This window comes from Vipera berus, assembly GCF_964194415.1.
Source record: "Vipera berus genome assembly, chromosome: 1".
NCBI lineage: Eukaryota > Metazoa > Chordata > Lepidosauria > Squamata > Viperidae > Vipera > Vipera berus.
This window is the reverse complement of record NC_138202.1, coordinates 116,044,901-116,069,454: the sequence shown is the minus strand read 5'-3', so window position 1 is coordinate 116,069,454 and position 24,554 is coordinate 116,044,901. Positions and strand designations below refer to the sequence as shown.

Here is a 24,554-nt window from a genome sequence, read left to right as displayed (position 1 = left end):
GTCCTTCCAGGGCTTGGGGAAAGGAAACTAGCACTTCATCAACCTTATTGTGTAGTGGATTCTGGACCGCATGGCAATGATGAGACAGATGAGTACTGCATGTCAGCTCTTTATTGTAGGAAGGCGCGTACTGAACAAAGGGGGTTACCGGGACCCCTTATATACATAGTTAGGTACCTTTCTGGCCAATCCAACCATCTGAATCTCCCGCCGAAAATGCTCCAGCCAATCTGGCCACCGTACAGCGCCCTCAGATGGATCGATGGTTCTTCAGAGCTGCATCTACTCATACCTATACATAACAAACCTCCTGTTTCTCTTGCAAAGTTTCTCTTCTCCCTTTTTCTGCCTTACTCAGTCAAATAAAAAATGGAAATGCAAATATTCTCCTTCAGCATCTTCTTTCTTTGAAGGAAAAAAGTCTTAGAGACTTAAAAATGCCCCTTTCTTCATTCCCTTCTCCCTTCCAAATAGTGACGAAGCTGAAAAGAGTCATATTAAAATAAACTGAGAGGGGGGGGAAATGAAGCACATTGACTTCAGCAGTGTTTATTTCTGGGCAGATATGGAGGGCGTCAAACAAGAAGAGAAAAAAGATAAACCTGAATAGCATGAAGATGGGGGTATTTGATTTTATCTTGTCATGGTTATGGGGCATTAGAACAGAGGTCCCCAACCCCCAGTCCATGGACCAGTACCAGGCCACAGCATACCAGCAGCCGGTCCGCACAAACAAGCAAAGCCCCATCCATGGGATACAGGCAGCACACAAAACAATGTACCCTCCGGTTCACGGAAAAACCTCTCTCCATGGAACTGGTCCCTGGTGCCCAAAAAGTTGGGGACCTCTGCATTAGAAGTTAATTTTTAATGGAGGAGGGAGGAAATTAACAGAATAACAGATTTGAAAGGGACAATGGTTCAAACCCCTGCTCAAGCAGGAAACTCTATACCATTTCAGATAAATAATTGTCCAATTTCTTCTTGGAGTACCTACAATTTCTGTTGGAGTACCTACAACTTCTGGAGGTGGGTTCTTCCACTGATTAATTGTTCTAGCTGAAGAAACAAAAAAATCTCAATAGTAACTGTTCTTGCTCTGCAAAGTAATTCAATAACCTATAAAGGTAAATTGGTACAGAACACTTAGGGGGTGTCTTGAGATATTAAGAGAAAAGCTGCCACATTTACTACAGAAAAACATAATTTTCCCAATGACATTTCTCCAGGTAATCTTCTGAGACAGATTACATAAACAAAAGTAAAAGATATTTCTTTCTAACTAGGACTGTAAGAATTTACATAGATAAACCTGGTGGGAGGACAGCACACAAACCCCAGAGAAAGAAATATTTTGGGAATATTAAAAGGCAGAATATATTTCCCCAAAGGATCTTAAAGGCAGAAACCACACACACACACCAAGTCTCTCTGCCCCAAGCAGAAACCAGGTCTGTAGAAATGCAGATGTGATAATCCTTTCAAAAAGGCTGGAGCCAGGAAACTTGAGCTGATGGGATTAGAAAGACAAAAGATCCCTAGAATCAACAACCCCTCACCCAAAACACAGGACATAATCATCAGCCACAGCCCCAGGGAAGCAAGATACGGCCTTTAGGACATAATAGGATTAACCCACCACCATCAGAATACCAGAAAGGCTCACATTGAACCTCAGGTCAAATTTCATGCCACAGGAACAATTCCAAACACAAAAGCCCAAGAAGGAACAAAAACCCACCACTCCCTACTACATGTGGTCAGCTGCTCCAGAGCCTCATGTCTTGTGGTTCTGCTCTTCAATAAACTACAGCCTTCTTTCTAAAGCAGTCTCCATTTTGTTTATTCCCGGCTTGGACTGGACCCTGATGAAGATTTTTCTTTCTACAACTTGTAGTGGGCAGTTAATAAAGATAAGTACATTAATATATTCCAACTGACATTAAGAGAAACCTCTGCATCATTTGTTTTTCCTTAGAAATTTAAGTTATAATCATCTTTTTAAAAATGGCATTATCATAAAGATATATTATGACCATTTTCTATTGCAAAAGTCTTTTTTGAAGAATCCAGGAGCATGTGCAGGAACCCTCAGCAGTCTAAGATGGAATTGATCAGGTGCATATTTTTCCCATGTCTTTGAGTACTTGTGAGATGCACAGTTCATGCTGCTGTTTTGTAGGGGAAGGTTAATAGTTGTCACTTCAGAACCCTACCAACAAATACGGTTTAGCCCTGACCCAGATTTGACCTTTTGTACTTGGTAATTCAGGCTCTCTGTTAAAAAAAAAGTTCTCTGGAAAAAAAGTTTAAATTGGATTCCATCCAATAGCAAATACAGAGTGCCAAGCAGCAACTGATGAGTGTTATTTGAAATGCCATTTTCTACAATAGGATAAAGGAGGGCAGATATGCTTCCATGGCCAGCACAAGAATGTGAAGATAACACTACAAAAGGACTTTTAACAAAGGTTGTTTTTAGATGTTGGAAATTTCCACAGCCAGGACTCACACAGAAATCAACATTACTTAGAGTTTGCTGGGTCTTAGTGAGTTCCCAATTGTCCTAAAGGGAAAGTAAATTCTCTTGTCTAACCTTAATAGGATACTAGTAATAACTTTGGACTTGGATACAATAAACCTACTTGTTTTGCTATGCAATTAATTTGCAGTTGTCTGTCTAGATTCAATAGCATCTTGCCTGTAACCCATAGTCTGACTGCTCTGATTACCCCTGCAACTGGGATTTAATAATTATACACAGCAAATTTCAAGCGTATGGTATATCTGGGCTACTGTTCCTGCAACTATCATCGTCTTTCACAAGATGTACTTGTGAAAGAACATCTTAACAAACCTGTAGTGTATGCCCTTAAAGCATACACGAAAATGTCAGCACAGCAGGGGGCTGGACAGCTCCAGGCTATAACCGCTTTTGGCGGGAAAGCCTGAATAGAGCGAGTCATTGACAGCCCCAGGGCATGGTCAGCTCTGGCGGGAAGCCAGGGTTTAAATCCATTGGCCACCTGCACTGGCGGGAAGCCCAGGTTTAAATCTATTGGTCACCATTCACCTGGGCAGGTATAAAGAGACTCCAGGTAACCCCTTTGCTCCAGCTTCATTCCTGACGCAATAAAGAAATACTACCCAGCTCAAGTGTCCGCCTCTCCGTACAACCACGCGACATTGCACTGGCGACGAGGATGGGATCCTGCACCGGACAATGCTAGCCGCGGACGGAATCCAATCGGCAGCCCCGAACCATGACACAGGACGACCGAGACGGCGGAATGGCACAACTGGTCAGTATCCCCTTTTCAATAGCAACCGCCCCGAGGAGTGGGAAGCATTCGTGGGGCAGCTCGAGTGCTACCTACGGGCAAATGGGGTGAAAGATGACCGGCAGAGAGCAGCAGCGCTACTCTGCAGCTGCGGCACGGAAGCGTACCAGCTGGCGGTCGGTCTCTGCGCACCCGACGACATCCACTCCGTCGGGTACAACGAGTTGCTGGCGAAGCTGACGGAGCACTTCAAGCCCGAAACGTTCGAAATTGCCTGGTGGTATCGTTTCGAGAAACAGGACCAGCGGCCGGGTGAGTCTGCCAAGCAATACATGGCCGCCCTGAGGCAGGCAGCTCGCCTCTGTAATTTTGAAAATTTAGAGATCCGGCTGCGGGATCGGATCGTCTGTGGGTTGAGGGACAGGAAGCTGCGACAAAAAATCTTCGCAAAGCAGAAGCTGACCCTGAGGGATGTCGAAGAGGAATTCCTAGCCTGGGACGTGGCCGAGGAGTCCGACGCAAGGGAAGGCGGATCCATCCACCGGTTGAGCAGGTGCAGCGATGTGGACGGGGCAGAGCTGGAAGTGGACGCTATCCACCGACAACAGTGACCCGTCACCTCCAACCGAGACAACGTGAGGGAGCCAAGACCAACCACGGCGGACGCAAGATGCCAGGAGTGCAGGTGCGGAGCGAATGGCCCCCGGTCTACCCAACTCCACAGCTACAGCGCGAATCGGCCCCGGTCTACCCAGCATTGCGGTTGCAGTCCCCGGTTTACCCAGCACAGCGGCTGCGGACAACCCCGGTCTACCCAGTGCCCCAGCTGCGGCACAAACAACTCCCGGTCTACCCGTTGCGCCAGCTGCGGAGGACAGCATCCCCGGTCTACCTGCCGTTTCAAGTCAGCTAAGTGCCGGGCATGCGGGAAAACCGGGCACATCGCGGCGGTCTGCAGGAGGAAGCAGCGGGATAACCTGCACGAGGTGGAGGCAGAGTTCCAGTTCACTACAGGTACCAGGGAGCGGTTGCCAGGACTGACAGTCAGCCACACGGCGGGACGGCCGGATGCTTGCCTAACGGGCCCCAGCGGCGCTAACCCCGAAAATAAAATTGAGGGTGAAGCTGCAAGGGGTCCCCTGCACGATGGAGCTGGACTCAGGGTCAGCCGTGTCCATCATCTCTGCCAGAACGTTTAAGGAGATTTGCAAGCGGAGCGGCCAACGGGTTCCCTTGAGGCCATCCAGACTGACCCTCTCTGACTTCCAAAATTCACCCATTAACGTCTGGGGGGAGGCGTTGGTGAGGGTTCAGTACAAAGGGTTCGAGGGGATATTGATTGTACTGGTCGTCAAAGGCCAGCGGACCAGCCTCGTGGGGTTAGGGTGGTTCAACGCGCTGGGCATTGGAATTATGGGGATTAACCAGACGCGGAGCTGCCTTTCCCTTGAAGCTGTCTGCAAGGATTTTGCGGATGTGTTCGACGGGCAGCTGGGAAGGTACACAGGTCCCCCAATCTCATTTAAGCTAGATCCCCAGGTGCAACCCATAAGAATGAAGGCTAGGAGGGTTCCGTTTGCACTAAAGCATAAGATAGAGCGGGAATTGGATAAGCTGGTAGACCAGGGGGTGCTAACGCCAGTCGATGGAGCGGAATGGGAAACCCCCATCGTAACACCGCTCAAGGCAAACGGTGAAATTAGAATCTGCGCCGACTATAAGGGGACAATCAACCGGGCTCTGAGCGCTCATTCGTACCCGGTTCCCGCGGTGAACAGCATTCTGGTGTCCCTGCAAGGCGGGTCGGTGTTCGCTAAACTGGATCTGGCCCAAGCTTATCAGCAGCTGCCAGTAGACCCAGAGGCTGCTAGAGCACAGACAATAATCACACACAAAGGGGCATTCCGGGTAGACCGGTTGCAGTTTGGGGTCAGCGTGGCTCCTGGAATATTCCAGGAGGTGATGGAAAGGACCCTCAAGGGAATACCAGGGGTTTGCCCTTATTTCAATGACGTCCTGATCGCAGCCAGCTCCGAGGATGTCCTGGCAGCCCATTTGAAGGCAGTACTTGAGAGGTTCAGGGGTGCAGGGTTGAAGCACAAAAGGGAGAAATGCAAGATTGGGATAACTGAGACAGAGTTCCTGGTGTTCAGGATCGATGCTCAAGGCATCCACCCATCTGCATCCAAAGTCAGGGCAATCAAAGAAGCCCCTACTCCCCAAAACAAGTCTGAGTTGCAGGCATTCCTGGGCCTCCTCAATTTTTACCACGCATTCCTGCCACACAAGGCCACAATTGCTGAACCCCTACACAGGTTGCTTGACAAGCAAGCATCCTGGGACTGGACTGACAAACACGCTAACGCATTCAAAACACTGAAGAACCTGTTAGCAGGCAATGCCACAGTCACCCACTTCAGGGAGGACCAGCCAATCTGCCTTGTTTGTGATGCATCCCCTTATGGGATTGGGGCAGTTCTCAGCCACTTAAGGGAGGATGGAACTCAGGCCCCCATCGCCTACTACTCCAGGACCCTGTCAGCTACAGAGCGGAATTATGCCCAGATAGACAAAGAGGCACTGGCAGTGGTTGCAGGAGTAAAGAAATTTCATGACTACCTTTATGGTAGGGAATTCCTAATTTATACAGACCATAAGCCATTATTAGGGTTATTTACAACAGAGAAGCAGACCCCACAGTTCCTGTCACCCCGGATGTTACGTTGGTCCATATTCCTCTCTGCATACTCATGCAAACTGGTACACAGGCCGGGCAAAGAGATGGGGCACGCCGATGGCCTCAGCAGACTTCCCCTAAGGGATACCGAGCCGGACCCAGCACCGGCTGTCCAAATACTGGCAATTCAGGAACTGCCAGAATGCCCCCTCAACGCAAGGGACATAGCCACAGAGACCCCCAAGGACAGGGTTCTGAGCAGGGTACAATCTTGGGTGAGCAGTGGGTGGCAGGACAAATCACCAGGGCAAGAGTTCATTGCTTACTTCTCCAGAAGGCATGAACTGTCCACACACAAGGGATGTCTCTTGTGGGGAAGTAGAGTCATCATCCCCACAAGGCTCAGAGAAAGAGTCCTCCAGTCATTACACGAGGGCCACCCAGGAATAGTAAGAATGAAGGCCCTGGCAAGGAGCTACCTGTGGTGGCCAGGGTTGGACAAGGAGATAGAAGAACTAGTAGCGGGGTGTTACACATGCCAGAGGACACAGCCAGAACAACCACATGCACCAGTCCACAAGTGGGAGGAAACACACTCACCATGGTCCAGGGTGCACATAGACTATGCAGGCCCATTCCAAGGACACACATTTCTGGTAGCAGTAGACAGCCATTCTAAATGGCTGGAGGTGGTGCCTGTGGGCAACATGACCTCAGCAGGAACCATTCAAGCATTGAGGGGGATGTTTGCTACACATGGGCTGCCTGATGTGATCGTGTCAGATAATGGAACACAATTTACCTCCTTGGATTTCCAGGTGTTCCTGAGGACCTTGGGGATTAGGCACGCCACCTTAGCTCCTTTCCACCCTGCCAGTAATGTATTGGCAGAACGATTCGTGCGGACAACAAAGGATGCCCTCAAGCGCATAGTACAGGGAAATTGGAAGCAAAGACTGGCCACATTCCTCCTACACCAACATGCAACACTCTGCACCGCCACAGGCAAAAGCCCAGCGGAACTCAGATGGGGCAGACGCCTCATAACAACACTGGACAGACTTCACCCAGACAGGGTAGCAGCAGACGCCGGGACCCCCAACATCAAAACAAGTTTCAACACAGGAGACCGCATCTGGGCTAGGAACTACAGCACAGGTCACCCATGGATGCCAGGGGAGATATTAGAGCAGACAGGACCCCTTTCCTACAGAGTAAGGGTGGAGGGGGGACTCCTTTGGAAAAGGCACCTGGATCAGCTGAGGAAAAGGGCTCCTGAGAGGGTTGTTGAGGACACACTGGGGACTGAGGAGGAAGAGCCAACACAAACACAAACACCCAGGAGGGCTACCAGAGGGGCACAGTGCCAACCCCACCCCAGACAGGAGACTGACAGGGAAGCCAGGCAAACACTAGAACCCAGCAGAACACAAAAACCAGGCACCGCAACACACACACACACACACACCACAACCCACAACAACAATCACAACAAGGAAGAGAGTCTAGTCACAGCACCACACCACCAGGAGAACCAGTCCCAAGAAGATCAAGCAGGCAGCACAAGGCTCCAAGCTACCTCGTGGACTATGTGCGTTCTTAAGAGGGTGGAGAAGCAACCAAGGACTAACAATGTAAATTCTTGTGTATGTAAAATTTGTGTATAGTGTAAATAAGTGTATATAGTTTGGAGACAGGATGACAGAGGGTAATTCCTCACTATGGGGGAAGGGGTGTAGTGTATGCCCTTAAAGCATACACGAAAATGTCAGCACAGCAGGGGGCTGGACAGCTCCAGGCTATAACCGCTTTGGCGGGAAAGCCTGAATAGAGCGAGTCGTTGACAGCCCCAGGGCATGGTCAGCTCTGGCGGGAAGCCAGGGTTTAAATCCATTGGCCACCTGCACTGGCGGGAAGCCCAGGTTTAAATCTATTGGTCACCATTAACCTGGGCAGGTATAAAGAGACTCCAGGTAACCCCTTTGCTCCAGCTTCATTCCTGACGTAATAAAGAAATACTACCCAGCTCAAGTGTCCGCCTCTCCGTACAACCATGCAACATTGCAAAACCTGTTAGAAAGAATTTGAAATGGACCAGAAGGAAGCTGAGAATATTAGGCTTGTGCTTGTTGAAAGAAAACTTTTATTGCACAACATTTTACAAAGGATAGAAGATTGCAACCACTTTTTTATTTTCTATCCCAAATGGCTTCAGGAACTTCCAGATGCTCAGCCCCTCTGTCTTCCAACTCATTTGATCCCAGAATAAAATGCTTCTAGGATTGATTTGTGATTTTTTCATTGATTATAAATCTATTCCTCGCCTTACTTTCCTTTCAACTTTTCCCAAGCAAACCTTTATGGGGAAAAGTAAGCCTAAGTGAAATTGACTAGAACTTTTCTGATTTGGTTTCATTTTCCAGAACAGGTTAGAAAGAGAACAAATTGTGGGTTTTAGAGAAAATTATTGGCTTCAGACATAAGATTCTGGATCACCAGAGGATTTGTCTCTTGTCAGAACCCGGACTGAAACTTGGCTCAGTAACCATTTGTTCCAGCCATTTTCTATGTCATTTTTCTTCTAAATATCCATTCTGGTGAAAAAGATAGAATGGCTGCACCAGATCTTTTCTCTGGTAATGTTAGTATTAGAAACCCTCCATTGGCAAAGTTCTCTAATTGTGGAAATTGACATCATGGGGAGAAACGAGAGCAGTAAGTCCTGTCTCCCCTTCATGGATTACTGCCTTGTCGTGGCGAAGGGGCTTGCGTAATTCAATGAAGCTATGAGCTATGCCGTGCAGGGCCACCCAAGACAGACAGGTCATAGCAGAGAGTTCTGACAAAACGTGATCCACTGGAGAAGGAAATGGCAACCCACTCCAGTATCTTTGCCATGAAAACCCTATGGACAGTACCAAAAGGCAAAACAATATGACGCTGGAAGATGAGCCCCTCAGGTCGGAAGGCGTCCAATATGCTACTGGGGAAGAGCAGAGGGCTAGTACTAGTAGCGCCAGAAAGAATGAAGCGACTGGGCCAAAGCCGAAAGGACGCTCAGCTGTGGATGTGTCTGGTGGTGAAAGGAAAGTCCGATGCTGTAAAGATTTTTTCTCCATAGGAACCTGGAATGTAAGATCCATGAATCAAGGAAAACTGGACGTGGTCAAACAAGAGATGACAAGACTGAACATTGACATCTTAGGTATCAGCGAACTAAAATGGACAGGAATGGGTGAATTTAATTCAGATGACCATCAGGTATACTACTGTGGGCAAGAATCCTTCAGAAGAAATGGAGTAGCCTTCATAGTCAATAAAAGAGTAGGAAAAGCAATACTGGGATACAATCCTCAAAATGACAGAATGATCTCAGTTCGAATCCAAGGCAAACCATTCAATATCACAGTAGTCCAAGTCTATGCCCCAACCACCAGTGCTGAAGAGGATGAAATTGACCAGTTCTATGAAGCACTACAGCACCTTATAGAACTAACACCAAAAAATGATGTTCTTATCATCATGGGGGATTGGAATGCTAAAGTAGGAAGCCAAAAGATAACTGGAATAACAGGCAAGTTTGGCCTTGGAGTGCAAAATGAAGCAGGGCACAGGCTGATAGAATTCTGTCAAGAGAATACGATGGTCATAGCAAACACTCTTTTCCAACAACCCAAGAGACGGCTCTACACATGGACATCATCAGATGGTCAACACAGAAATCAGATTGACTATATGCTCTGCAGCCAAAGATGGAGAAGCTCTATACAGTCAGTAAAAACAAGACCAGGAGCTGACTGTGGCTCAGACCATGAGCTTCTCCTTGCAAAGTTTAGGCTTAAACTGAAGAAAGTAGGGAAAAGCGCTAGGCCACTCAGGTATGAATTAAATCATATCCCTGTTGAATATACAGTAGAGGTGACAAATAGATTTAAGGAATTAGATCTGATAGACAGAGTGCCTGAAGAACTATGGACAGAGGTTCGCGACATTGTACAACAGGTAGCAACCAAAACCATCCCAAAGAAAAAGAAATGCAAGAAAGCAAAATGGCTGTCTGAGGAAGCTTTGCAAATAGCTGAGGAAAGGAGGGAAGCGAAAGGCAAGGGAGAAAAAGAAAGATACACCCAATTGAATGCAGAATTCCAGAGAATAGCTAGAAGAGATAAGAATGCCTTCTTAAATGAACAGTGCAAAGAAATAGAAGAAAACAATAGAATAGGGAGGACCAGAGATCTTTTTAAGAAAATTGGAGAAATGAAGGGAACGTTTAATGCAAAAATGGGCATGATAAAGGACCAAAATGGCAGGGACCTAACAGAGGCAGAAGAGATTAAGAAGAGGTGGCAAAATTACACAGAAGAACTATACAAGAATGAGCTTAACGTCCCTGATAATCACAATGAGGTGGTCACTGACCTCGAGCCAGACATCCTAGAATGTGAAGTGAAGTGGGCCTTAGAAAAGCTGAGCAACAACAAAGCTAGTGGAGGTGACAGTATTCCAGCTGAGCTATTCAAAATCTTAAAAGACAATGCAGTAAAAGTGCTACACTCAATTTGCCAGCAAATTTGGAAAACTCAACAATGGCCACAGGATTGGAAAAGATCAGTTTACATTCCAATTCCAAAGAAAGGCAGTGCCAAAGAATGTTCAAACTATCGCACCATTGCACTCATTTCTCATGCTAGTAAAGTCATGCTTAAAATCCTACAAGCTAGACTTCAGCAGTATGTGGATCGAGAGCCTTGGTGGAGCAGTGGGCTAATGCCTCCTTAAGTAACACCAGCTGCCTGCAATTAGTGCAGGTTCGCATCCCACCAGGCTCAAGGTTGACTCAGCCTTCCATCCTTCCGAGGTAGGTAAAATGAGGACCCAGATTGTTGGGGGCAATTAAGCTGACTTTGTAATAATGCCGCTTGGGGTGTGTGCGTGTGAAAGCCCTAATAAGCAGGCATATACATAGAATGAAGGCTACTGCTAAGCTTGTAAGCCGCCCTGAGTCTTCGGAGAAGGGCGGGATATAAATGGAATTAAAATAATAAAATAAAAAAATAAAACTACCAGAAGTACAGGCAGGATTTCGAAGAGGCAGAGGAACTAGAGATCAAATTGCCAACATACGCTGGATCATGGAGAAAGCTAGGGAGTTCCAGAAAAACATCTACTTCTGCTTCATTGACTATGCTAAAGCCTTTGATTGTGTGGATCATAACAAACTGTGGCAAGTTCTTAAAGAGATGGGAGTACCAGACCATCTTATTTGTCTCTTGAGAAACCTATATGCGGGTCAAGAAGCAACAGTGAGAACTGGACACGGAACCACTGATTGGTTCAAAATTGGGAAAGGAGTCCGGCAAGGCTGTATACTGTCACCCTGCCTATTTAACTTATATGCAGAGCACATCATGAGAAAGGCAGGGCTAGATGAATCAAAAGTTGGAATTAAGATTGCCGGAAGAAATATCAACAACCTAAGATACGCAGATGATACCACTCTAATGGCAGAAAGTGAAGAAGAACTAAAGAGCCTCTTGTTTCAGGTGAAGAAAGAGAGTGCAAAACTTGGGTTGAAACTTAACATTAAGAAAACCAAGATCATGGCATCTGGCCCTCTCAATTCCTGGCAAATAGATGGGGAAGAAATGGAGGTAGTGACAGATTTTATTTTCCTGGGCTCCAAGATCACTGCAGATGGGGACTGTAGCCAAGAAATTAAAAGACGCTTGCTCCTTGGGAGGAAAGCCATGGCAAATCTAGACAGCACACTAAAAAGCAGAGACATCACCCTGTCAACAAAAGTGCGTATAGTCAAGGCTATGGTCTTCCCAGTTGCAATGTATGGCAGTGAAAGTTGGACCATAAGAAAGGCTGAGCGCCAAAGAATTGAGGCCTTTGAACTGTGGTGCTGGAGAAGACTCCTGCGAGTCCCTTGGACCGCAAGGCGATCAAACCGGTCAGTCCTAGAGGAGATCAATCCTGACTGCTCTTTAGAAGGCCAGATCCTGAAGCTAAAACTCAAGTACTTTGGCCACCTAATGAGAAGGAAGGACTCACTGGAGAAGAGCCTAATGCTGGGAAAGATCGAGGGCAATAGAAGACGGGGACGACAGAGAATGAGGTGGCTGGATGGAGTCACTGAAGCAGTAGGCGTGAGCTTAAATGGACTCCAGAAGATGGTAGAGGACAGGAAGGTCTGGAGGAATGTTGTCCATGGGGTCGCGATGGGTCGGACACGACTTCGCAGCTAACAACAACAACAACAACAAAGTCCTGTCTATATCAACTCTCAAATAAAACATAACATAAAACCTAAGTAAAAATTTTTTATTGAACACCTTGTTAAAACACACAAGCATAATTAGTAGCTGAGTGCAAACCATTCATAACATTCAGGAGAACCGCTGGGCAGGTTTCACATCACAACTGACTCCCTAAATAAATCCAGGTTTTCAGAGTCTTTTGAAAGGTCGATAGAGTCAGGGCCTGTCTCAGCTGTGAGGGATGATGCCCCAAAAGGTGGGTGCCATGGCAGAAAAGGTTCTCCTCCAGGGTCCCCTCAGATGAGGCTCCTTAGTGGATGGGACCCAAAACATGCTTCTCCTGCTGTACCTGATGGGACAGGTAGATGTATCTGGTGAGAAGTAATCCCTTAAATAACCCAGCATTTTGAATTGAAACCAGAGGCAAACTCATAAAGCACAGGTGTAACATACATTGATCAGCCCACGCTGCTGCATTTTGCACCAGCTGCAACTTCTGAATTTTGCAGAATGTTGCAAAGGCTACCAACCTGTCTAAAAAATCTTTCCCAGAATTGAATGATGCTGAGTATACTATATTTGGAGCCCTCAACTGTAAAAATTAAATTTATATTTAATTCATTATAGTGTTTGTTTTCTAAATTCTAATTCCATCCAGATTACTTTAAAAAGAAAATGTACAGTTTTGCCTTTGGTTCACATGTTGAAAAGTTATGGAAAACATTGCTTTAGTGCTCTTGGGATGTACCAAGGTCTTTGAAATGGTTGCAATGTCACCTACGTCTAAGCGTGTTTTTAGGTCAAGAATGAAAAGATTGACATGGAAAGTTCTTATTAAGGACATTTGAAAAAAGATAATCATATCAGGAATGTCTGCCATTTTGCATGATATGCAAATACGATAAGAGAGTCTTGGAGCTATATATATGCATGTAACAAACCTAACTGTGTTGCTTAGAAGCTGGGACCCACACTTCATTTGAATCAACAACTTGGGGATAAAGGAGTAATCATGAAGTGCCTCTTACTTCTGAGCCTGGTGGCACTTTCCCAGTGTCTGACAACAAAGTAAGTATTGAGAATTGTGCTTTCTTCTAAGAAAACATGTACCATTTTCTTCAGAAGAATCTAATTTTCTTTCCAAACTATGTTCCACAAACTCTTCCAACAAACTTTCTATTGTGATTGGTGGGCAAGCCACAAAGCTGTAATGTGCCTAGGTTTTCCACTGACAGTAATATTTTATTTCCATTTTATAGCTATATCTGCAAATGTACTGTGTGTTCATCAGGTAGAACATGCTTCTTTCTTTACAGAGTATACCTAGATTTCAAGTCCTTCTTCCTCAGCAGAAATAAATCTGAACTTATCTTTCCCCATCTGAGGGCCTCTCCAGATATGTTGCAATTATAACTCTCATTTTAGCTAGGAATTCTGAAAGTTGTAGCCCTCTTAAGAGCATTGAATCAGAGAATGCTGTCCAAAATGCATTTTATTTCAGTCTTTAATGCTATGAACACTATCTCTCACTTACTAATCTTTTCCTTTCCATTATTCAATGCTTAGGGTTTACCTAAAGAAAATAAAATCTGTGAGGGAAACCCTTAAAGATCTTGGGCTGCTAGAAGATTTTCTGAAGAAGCATCCTTACAACATTGGCTCAAAATATTTCCCCGGGCTGCAAAATACATTTGCCTCTGAACCCATGCAAAATTATATGGATGTAAGTATTCCATAGTAGGAGGAGATATTCAGCATTTAGCCAATGGACAAAGCTAGAAAATCTCAACACATGTTGATTTAACTCAATAGCCTCTTGCTCTGGGGAGAGCAGTAAAAAAAGACATATAGATTTAGGAAGTTATAATTTTAAATGTTTGAAAGTGATTTGAGATGGTGGAACATAAATGATATTTTATTGTAACAAATTGAGCAGATTTGTATTGTTAAAAAGCTTGTCAAACTTGCTTTTGTCTACAAAGAAGTGTTCATCTCTCTTGCTTCAAAAATGCTATGGAGATATCAGGGATGGGGTTTTTTTTATTATGTTCTGTCCTCTGCCTCCACAGCTGGAGTACATTGGCACTATCTCCATTGGCACTCCACCACAACAGTTCACAGTCATCTTTGACACTGGTTCTTCCAACTTGTGGGTCCCTTCTGTGTATTGCTCCAGTGGTGCTTGTTGTAAGTAGTCTCCATAACTGACACTTTCGGAAAGAGGCTACTCTTTGTTCAAGCTTTCCAAATAGACCGTAAGTCCCATCACAGCATCTGTACTGGCATGTTAACTGGGAATCCTAAGAACTCCAATCCCAAAATATTTTAAAGGGACCAGATCAGGGAGACTTCTTTATTCTCATGTCCATCCATCTTTCCAATGTGTTCAACATGGATCGTACAATATTAGGTGTATTGACTTCTTGAGACAGCTTTGGGGAGCTGCTACTCAAGGGGATCATTATGGAGTAACAAAACATGTTCCTACATAGCAAATGTTTAGGCATGAGTTTGGCTATAAAAGCGACAGATGTAATGTAAGGGATAATCAAATCAGTTTATTACAGCTATAAAACCAGATACAGTAAAATGTCTAATAATAGAACTATTACATATTTTTTTCCACATGACATAAAGGGAAAATATAACTATTTTCCTCCAAATTATAACATTGTTCAGGTTAGCTATGACAGAGGTCAGAGTTCACACATTAGAGAGTATTGTACTGGGATGAGTTAAATGCCAAGATCTCTCTTACTCTCTATCTTTCTGTTCTGTTACATTTTCGGTATGCCCACATCATACTACAATTACTTATCTTTGCAGCTAACCATGATAGATTCAATCCACAACAGTCATCCACTTTCCAAGCCACCAGCCAGAGCGTATCCATCACCTATGGCACCGGAAGCATGACTGGATTCCTAGGCTATGATACTGTCCAGGTAAACTGCCAAAAAATAAAAAATAAAAAAAATGAGAAACCATCCTTTGGGAAATTAGACTGAGTCAGCATGGTTCTGGGTGGACAGACAGGGAAAACCTAATTGAATTCTGTATAGATCTTATGGCAAAAGTTTTTTTAGCTCTTTCCAACTTCTGATCCTCTGTTAATCTCAGAGGCAGCCATGGTGTTTGTTTGGGGGAATTTTCATAGTCAAGAAGAACAGGAGCTTTAACAACCTTGTCATGCATGCACTCATGATTAAAGAATTAAGAAATTCAGTAATATCCTAGAAGATCCAAGAAATTCAAATGATCAATAAGCACTTCCCTCCCCCCATTTAATCATGGCCAATTTTCAGAGGCTGACTGGACAAGTCCCGCTGTTTTCTTGGTAAGATTTTTCAGAAATGGTTTGCCATCTCTTCTTTCCTAGGGATGAAAGAAAATGACTGGTCTAAAGTCATCCTGTTGATTTTGCTTCTAAGACAGGGTTAGAGCCCTGTTTTTAGCTTGATGCATTAAACACAACTCTAAACTGGCTCTCTGTTCAAAATATTCATAAAACAAATTAGGAAAAAACCCACAATGCTGTAGTGAAGCAGTGACCCCCAAGAAAACAAAACGACATATCATTTTCATTACTTTGCCATCAGCTAGAAGTTCATTAAACTTGCTGATTGAGCTTATGTTTGTTTCCTTAATATTGAACTTTAACTAATTCGGAGCATTAGCACAGATGTTTCACTTTTCCATTTTTATTTTTATAATGAGATCTTTTTTAGTGTGAAGTAGCAAAACAGTGTCATTAGCATATTTCAGAAGCAGCACTACTTATTTTGATTCCAGCTGCCATCTCATCTCATCCCATCCTACTATTCTGTTAATATATTGCTATAAAAAATTAAATGGGTACAGGTCAATACTGTGGGAGATTCTTTTCACAGTGTTGTGAGAACCAATAATAGTCTTGACAGTTGTGACAACAGAGGCACTTTCTGTTTTGTCTTCATAAAAGAGGCAAATGTCTGCCCCTTACAGAAAAGCAGAAGGAAACAGATGCAGCTTTTGCAAGCCTGGAATTGCTTATATATAAATGTTGCATTTGAAAGTAGAATATTTCTTGGGATTCTTGTGACACAAGATTCATTTCTCTTCTAATATATTTATTTATTTTATTTATTTATTATATTTTTATACCGCCCTTCTCCCGAAGGACTCAGGGCGGTGTACAGGGCAATAAATACAAAACAGGATACAAAAGTTAAAAGCGATTAAATAAATGCCCAAGGTTAAAGCAATAATTAAGACGTATTAAAACCCCAACCCTAACCCATCAGACCAGGTCAGATTGCTCAAATAGATACGTTTTTAGATCGCGCCGGAAGGAGCGAAGGTCGGGGGCCATCCGGAGCTCAACCGGCAAGCAGTTCCATAGGTCTGGCACGCCCACAGAGAACACTCTCCCCCTGGGGGATATATATATATATATATATATATATATATATATATATATATATATATATATATATACTATGAATCTTAGTTTTTAGATTCTGATTTCATGGACTGTTTCCAGTGTAGATTGCTGTAAAAGCACATCTGATAAATATGGATCCTGTCATATTCTCTTTTTAGTTCTGAATCATTCTGACCGTCCAGATTCACTTCCTATAGTAGCTTCTTCTTCGCTATAAAGGCTTCTCAAAAGAATAATGACCCATTGGTAATATATAACACATTCTGGTTTGACCTGTAAAGGCTTTGCTGTAATCAGTGAAGTAGTTGCTCTTTCTGTTTTCTTGTTCTCTTCATTATCCATCTGATGTCAGTTGCTACTTTCCTCCTCCCCGCCCACCCCAAACCTGCCTTTACTGCCATTTACCTGTTCATTTCACATTTCTTTCTCTATGCATGCTCTGGCTTCTTTTTGTGAGACATTAAATAACACTACTTGTGCGTGATATTAGTCTAGTGGTTTGATAATTGCATATTCTCTTGTGTCTTCCTTCTTGGCCATGAACGCTGATCTTTTTCACACAATATTTCTTGACAACAAAGCTGTAAATAAAATTAGATTTGCTTCTTGTCTCAGAGTCAGTGGATTTTTCATTTGTCCCTGTCTGACAGCTGGTCTACTGCCTCTTCTATCTCAAATGCTACCCGAGTTGTTTTCTGAATATATTGCCTTCCTCTACAGATGTTCCTGTTACTCTATAATCCCATCGTAAAGGGTTTCAGTATAGCTGGAGTCTTCAAACATGGCGCTTTTATGACTTGTGGACTTCAACTCCCAAAATTCCTTAGCCAGCGTGCTATACATACATAGAGACTTCCTTTGAGGCTGTTTTATGAGATAGACATTAAACTGCCAAGCAGTTTATTTAAAAGTGGTGAATCAACTAGAATCAAGTGAATTATATATAAATATCTCAAGGTCAGGGATGCGGTGGCTCAGTGGGTTAGGACGCTGAGCTTGTCGATCAGAAGGTCGGCAGTTTGGCGGGTTGAATCCCAAGTGCCGCGTAACAGAGTGAGCGCCTGTTACTCGTCCCAGCTTCTGCTAACCTAGCAGTTCGAAAGCACGTAAAAATGCAAGTAGAAAAATAGGGACCACTACGGTGGGAAGGTAACAGCGTTCCGTGCGCCTTTGGCGTCTAGTCATGCCAGCCACATGACCACAGAGATGTCCTCGGACAAGCGCTGGCTCTTCAGCTTTGAAATGGAGATGAACACCAGCCCCTAGAGTCGGAAACAACTAGCACACATGTGCGGGGGAACCTTTACCTTTACCTTTTTATCTCAAGGTCTGTTTGCAAACACACATGTATCTATGCATAAATCTGCTTGAAACTAAAATTAAAATGTGTTGGTATGTGCTTCCGACACAAAAGTAGTAGCAGTGCCTGAAATTAAAAAGGAGTTCTATAAACAATTCTCCCTGTTCTTCTGCACAGGTGGCAGGTATTCAAGTCACCAATCAAATCTTTGGTCTGAGTGAGACCGAGCCAGGCAGTTTCCTTTATTATGCCCCCTTCGATGGCATTCTGGGTCTGGCTTTCCCTAGGCTGTCTCAATCGGGCGCCACTCCTGTTTTTGACAACATGATGAGTGAAGGTTTGGTATCCCAGGATCTCTTTTCCGTCTTCCTGAGTTCGTAAGTAACAATGATTTGTGCACGTTTTTCTGAAGGAACTAATTATCTGTTGCCAGAAGGGAAAGGGCAGCAATGCCAACCATATTACCTCCGGAGAAACTCAGCAGTAGACAATCCTTTTCAGTTTTACAAGGTTTCAGTGCATTACTGCAAGTTGTCAAATATTATAAAAAATCCCCAGTGAGGTTTTTTTTTTAAAGCATGTGCAACACAATAGCAAAATCCCTATAAAGCAGGGGTGTCAAACTTGCAACGTCATGTTGTGATGTATTGTGATTTTTTTCCCATTGCCAGCAATGAGGTGGGCGCAGTTTTGCCATGATGCATCCAGCCTGTAGGCCAGCAGTTTGACACCCCTCCTATAAAGTGATATGCATATAACTCTTCACCATGAACAGCAGGTGGCAATATGTAGGTGACTATGGTTGATCATCAAAAGACTAACCAAGGTTAGTTCGTTTAGTATTTGGATGGAAACTATAAAAAAACAAATTCCAGGACTGTTGGCTAGAACAGGGGTACCCAACCTTTTCGGCACCAGGGACTGATGCCATGGAGAAAGGTTTTTCCGTGGACCAGAGTGGGTGTGTTTTGAATACTGCCTGCATCCCGAGGATAGAGCTTTGCTTGTTTGTGTGGCCCACTTGCTGGTATGCTGTGGACCACTGCCGGTCCATGGACCGGGTGTTGGGGATCCCTGGGCTAGAATATTAAAAAATATTTTTAAAATTCCTGGAGCAAGTCAATGGTAAATTACTTTTGACCTCTGTGAGTTCTGCTAGGCTGCCTCATTGTGGCAGAAGGGATATTCCTGAGAGGGAGGAGTGAAGAATACTAGGAATATATTCCAGGAGTATATAAAGGTAGTTTTCAACTTATGACCATTAGTTTAACAACAAGTTTTGAGGTGCCGAAAAGAGTGATTTATGACTGTCCTTGCATTTACAACTATTGCAGCGTCCCCATGGTCACCTAATCAAAATCCGGGTGCTTGGCAACTGGCATGTATTTATGATGTCTGCAGCATCCTGGAGTCATGTGATTGCCATTAGTGACCACCTCATGGGGTTTCTGACAAATGAAGTAAATGGGGGAAGCAGATTCATTTAACAACCATACGATTTGTCTAACTGCAGTGACTCACTTAATGATAGCAGCAAAAAAGCCCACAAGCATGACTCACTTAATGATTGCCTCACTTAGCAATAGATATTCTGGCCCCAATTGTGCTCATAAGTTGTGGACTTCCTGTATTCGCAGCAGGTCACCCGAGGCATAATCAGTATCACAGTTGCCTGGCAACAGTCATTAAGCTCCTGTATTGGGTGGCAGTATAGAAAGATGCTGGAGGGAGATGATCACTTGAGTCCCAATGGCTAAGGCATCTTTTCATACTGTATGGAAAAAGGAAATGATAAAGCACTACAAAATAAACTCATGAGTAGGTAATGTAAATTGAATGACAATATAGTGCCTCATAATGAACCTTTTAAGGTTGGGTTACATTCACATACTATTGAGGAAAAACTGAGGGTCTTTTGGAGTACAACTAGTGTTTATTACACAACTAGATTGAAAATACAGGGATGTCTAGCTGCTGATCATTGCCAGGCAGAAAAAGAAAACCTGCCAGAAAATCTGAAGTATAAGCCAGCTCATACCAACCCAAAGAAAGAAAGTTTAGCACAGAATAGAAATTATAATACCATATCCTTAATTTCACATGCTAGCAAAATGAAACTTAGGATCAACCAATGCAGGTTACCTGGAAGAGGAAATGCCAGATGTTCAAGCTGGCTTTAGAAATTGTTAAAGAATAAGACAGTAAAGACAATTTATTGTTGATGCACGCTGGATAATTGAGAAAACAGCAGAAAAGAGTTTGTGCGAGCTTATATAGATTACAGAAAACCCAATGACTGTGTTGACCATGACGAAAATGTCCTCAGGAAATTTGGAACCACAGAGCATCTTATCTCCTTACATGAAACTTATACATGGGACAGAAATCAGTAGACCAGAGGGAACATAGTGGAACAGATTGGTGCCAGGTCAGCGAAAGATTAAGATAAGATGTACACCCTTTTATTTATGAAAGGGTTAGAGCAGGGGCTCTTCAAACTTGGCCCTTTTATGACTTGTGGACTTCAACTCCCAGAATTCCTCAGCCAGGCACACTGACTGAGGAATTCTGGGAGTTGAAGCCCACAAGTCATTAAAGGGCCCAAGTTTGAAGACCCCTGGGTTAGAGTATATGCTGAAATGGACTGAAAGAATCTGTAGTTTTACAGCTCATACACCAATTCCCAGAGCTTTCCCTTTCTTAAATTCCTTTCTTAAATTCCATTTCTTCAACAGCATTTATCCCCCACCCTCATAATCACTACATAGAAGCCAAGAGATACAACTCTCTCTTTGCTACTACCAGTATTTTATAGGTGAAACAATCAACTAACTAACCCATCATTTTAAGGATATTATTTTTAAAAAAGATTCAATTGGTCAACAGTATAATAGGAAAAAAAGGGAAAAAAAGAAAAACATTTGCAGTTCCTCTAATTGACATATTCTTCTATGTTCATTTTTCAGTGATGAGCAAGGCGGGAGTTTTGTAATGTTTGGTGGCATTGACTCCTCCTACTATACTGGAAGTCTCAACTGGGTGCCCCTTTCTGCTGAACTCTATTGGCAGATCACTGTGGACAGGTAACCCAATTCCTACACCTTCAGCCTTTACCTCCCTGCTTCGCATAGATGCAATTGAAAACCAAGTGCAGGATAATGGCAAAAGAAGATGCCTGTCAGTTCTACAAAGTAGGCCAGATTAGAAAATAGATGCTTTAACAATTATAGGAATGTAGTTTAGCATTGTGATATATTATAATAATAGACTCTTGAAAGCCTGCCAGAATTTCCTTCTTCCCCCTCTTGTAGGAAAAAAATCAAGGTGGATTATTTTGAATCTTTCTCATTCTTCTTCCTTTCCCTATGTTGGCTAAGTTGTTTTATAACTTCAAATGACCCATAGGCAAGAGGTCGAGATAGTTTTCTTTCTCTCACCTTTACCTATTTCTTTTCAGTATCACCGTTAATGGTCAATCCATTGCTTGTTCTGGTGGCTGCCAGGCTATTGTTGACACTGGTACCTCCCTCCTGGCAGGTCCCCCCAATGGCATTGCTAACATTCAGAACTTCATTGGTGGTAACCAAGATTCCAATGGTCAGGTAAGCTTGATGATAATCATATGAGACTATAATTCATATACATAAATAAATAATCATTACCAGTAATAAAAAAATGCTGGGAACATAAGAGTAGTAAAAAGTAGTAAAAAATGATCAGGTTAAAATGTTGGATTTCCAAATAAAAACAAAGTTTTGACTAGATTTAACTATTTGACAGTAGATTTAACTGTTGTTGAAAAGAAAAAAGCATGGATAATTTATGTGGTAGTACCAGGGGATAGTAGAAGACAAAGAATTGGATAAGATCACAAAGCATCAAGGTCTGAAAATCAAAAGTGAAAGGTTATAACATACAGTAAAGCAACTGTGGTGGTTCCAGTGGTTATCAGTACATTGGGTGCTATACCAAAAAATCTTGGATGACATTTAGAAAATCTGTGCATTGACAAAATTTCCATCTGTTAATTGCAAAAAGCCACACTACTTGGTTCCACCCACATGTTACACTAGCCAGGCTCACCTTCTTCCTCTCCTGATATTGTTCTGCTAACATGTAGTAGGCCTTCCACACTGCAAACAACTATCACTTGGCATATAATCCTGAACTGAGGTCATCACTGTTGAATCTAAGGACATCTTATTTTGGGAAGCACCACTCTAATGCAGGACTGAGCAATTAATTTTCTCAAGGGGCCACATGAGAAACTGGGACTGTTGTGGAGGGCTGAACCAGTAGGGCTGTGAAGGTGCATAGGCACGCACACATGCACATACGTAAATTTAAAAAAAATAGCAGTCACCTTCAAAGTAAAAGCAATCCACACGGGACAGACAGGGACACCCAAAAGATCAGAGGTGGCCTGGGAAGGGGGGGCTGTAAAATGCCCAGGTCTGTTCATTTTTTTGTGGATAATTTCTAGTCCATAACGCCCAGCTTTTTTTTTCCTTTCTCAAATATTATGGGGCTGCTAATATGTGTTTTCTGTTCATCTTACTTCACATCAGTACATAGTCAACTGCAATGCTATCAACCAACTGCCTGACATTGTTTTCACCATCAATGGCATTGAATACCCTGTGCCTGCCAGTGCCTACATTCGCCAGGTAGGATCTGTGATTTATCCAATCTCAAATGATTTAGTTCATACAATAAACCTCTAGATAAAAAAAATCTGACCCATAAAAGAATTATAGCAAGACAATCTCAATCAGTTATACTCAAGTGGGAGACCTCTTCTAACATTTGAAATGCTTTTTGATAAGTTTTAGCAAAGCACTATTTTCATTATGCATTAAGAATTAAACTCTGCAACTCTGAACATGAAATTCAACACATTTAGTGATAAGATTATTCTCATGTAGACCATACTCACTGTGTCTTTTCTCCATAGTAGACCATCCCCAATATCTTAGACTTCAATTTCCAATGTTTGGGCTACCTGGGGAATTATCAGAATAGAAATCCAACACATTTAAAGAGAACCAGGCTGAGGAAAGCTGTAGATTATTTTAAAGAAAGGGTATTGTATCAGCTTATCATTTTGGACTCAAGAATAACCACTGTGCTTAATCACAAATATTGCAATATAAACCTAATGTTCACAGTATGGAAGATTTATGTAAAGCGATTCTTTCCTTGCGGCATTATTATTTCATGCCACAGTCCATGTACAAATGTTCAAGGAAAGCACGGTTAAATGAAAAAAACAAGTATGATTCACTGTTACATATTATTCATGGGGCTCTTCAGAAAGTTTCACACAGAGTCTGAACATGATTCTCAGCATCCTTGTCTTTCCCTTGTATATAACTATGATACAATCGTATTCTAGCAATGATTACTTTCCTCCATGGCATTGCCTTCACTTTCTCCCCAACCCACATTTTAGACAGTGTTAGCTGTACTAGGATGAACATAGCATTTTCCCTTACTCCAACATAACTCAACAGCAGGCTTAAGGTAGGCAAAATCTTTCTCACCCATCACCTTGGAGGGAAATCAGATGACTCCAAATTTAAACAAGAGGCAAGTTAAAGGTAGACAATGGAGACAACCTATTTCAATGCAAATATGGTTTTCTGTTACTCCAGCATGGATAAGGAACAACTCAACAGGAGAGAGAGGGAATGTCAGCTTCCAAATACTTTGTAACGGCCCTCTATTTAGGCCATTCAAACTCATCATATATTTGAACTTTTCTTTCAGTTCCAAAGTTATTGCCAGAGTGGTTTCCAGAATATGCCCTTCCAAGAAGATCTTTGGATCCTTGGTGATATCTTCATTCGTCTGTACTATTGTGTCTTTGACCGAGCAAACAACCAGATTGGCCTGGCTCCTATGGCACAGCAATAGCAACATCTTATCGGTCATATTTTAGCCTAAGGATAGTCTTGACTCTTCGGAATTAAATTTGGCAATTATGCTCCTGATCCCCATGCTTTAATGTCAGCAACAATAAATAAATATAAAAATAAATGACTTTATATTCACTGCGCACTAAATGCATGTCAGTTAACAAACTGAAGTTAATCCATTCCAAGTGAAATTTCCCAAGTGAATATGTCCAACCAAGGGGAACCCACCAACTTTGTGGATAATGGATACTACCGTCAAACAACTCTTAATTTTAGGCAGTTTTTTCCAGCATTCAAAAAACATTTAACTTTCCTACAATTAGTAAAGAAGTCAATAAATATACTTTCTAAAGCTTATATTCCTCTATATAGAAAACAAGCCTTTTAAAAATGAATATCAAACTATAAACTATTAAAAAATCCAGTTTGAGAATATTCAGATTAAATTTATTTATCATAATTTTTATTATAATATACATTTTAGTTTTTAAAACCAACCATTTTGTTTAAATGGAATTGTTCACAGCACGATAATACGAATTTTTTATATCAATATATGAAAAACATAATGCAGGCATTTATTTTGACATGGCAACATGCCAAGGTAAATTCACATAGAAATCTCCTTTAATTCCTGCCCAAAGGAATGCATGCAAGTGTGAAGTGGCAATCTCAAAGGGGCTTTATCATAT

The 24,554-nt window shown here is 42.8% G+C and overlaps 1 protein-coding gene across 1 annotated transcript; it reads left to right on the top strand.

Annotated features, from left to right (window-relative positions):
• Positions 1-13,233: 13,233 nt before the first annotated feature.
• On the top strand, positions 13,234-23,860 carry LOC308670725 (pepsin A-like; the record flags this gene model as incomplete). Its single annotated transcript, XM_081332376.1, has 9 exons — positions 13,234-13,289; positions 13,788-13,944; positions 14,291-14,408; positions 15,048-15,166; positions 18,122-18,321; positions 20,911-21,027; positions 21,402-21,546; positions 22,519-22,611; positions 23,714-23,860. 9 exons carry the CDS (start codon positions 13,234-13,236, stop codon positions 23,858-23,860), a joined length of 1,152 nt encoding a protein of 383 aa, XP_081188502.1.
• Between the last annotated feature and the right edge of the window lie 694 nt (positions 23,861-24,554).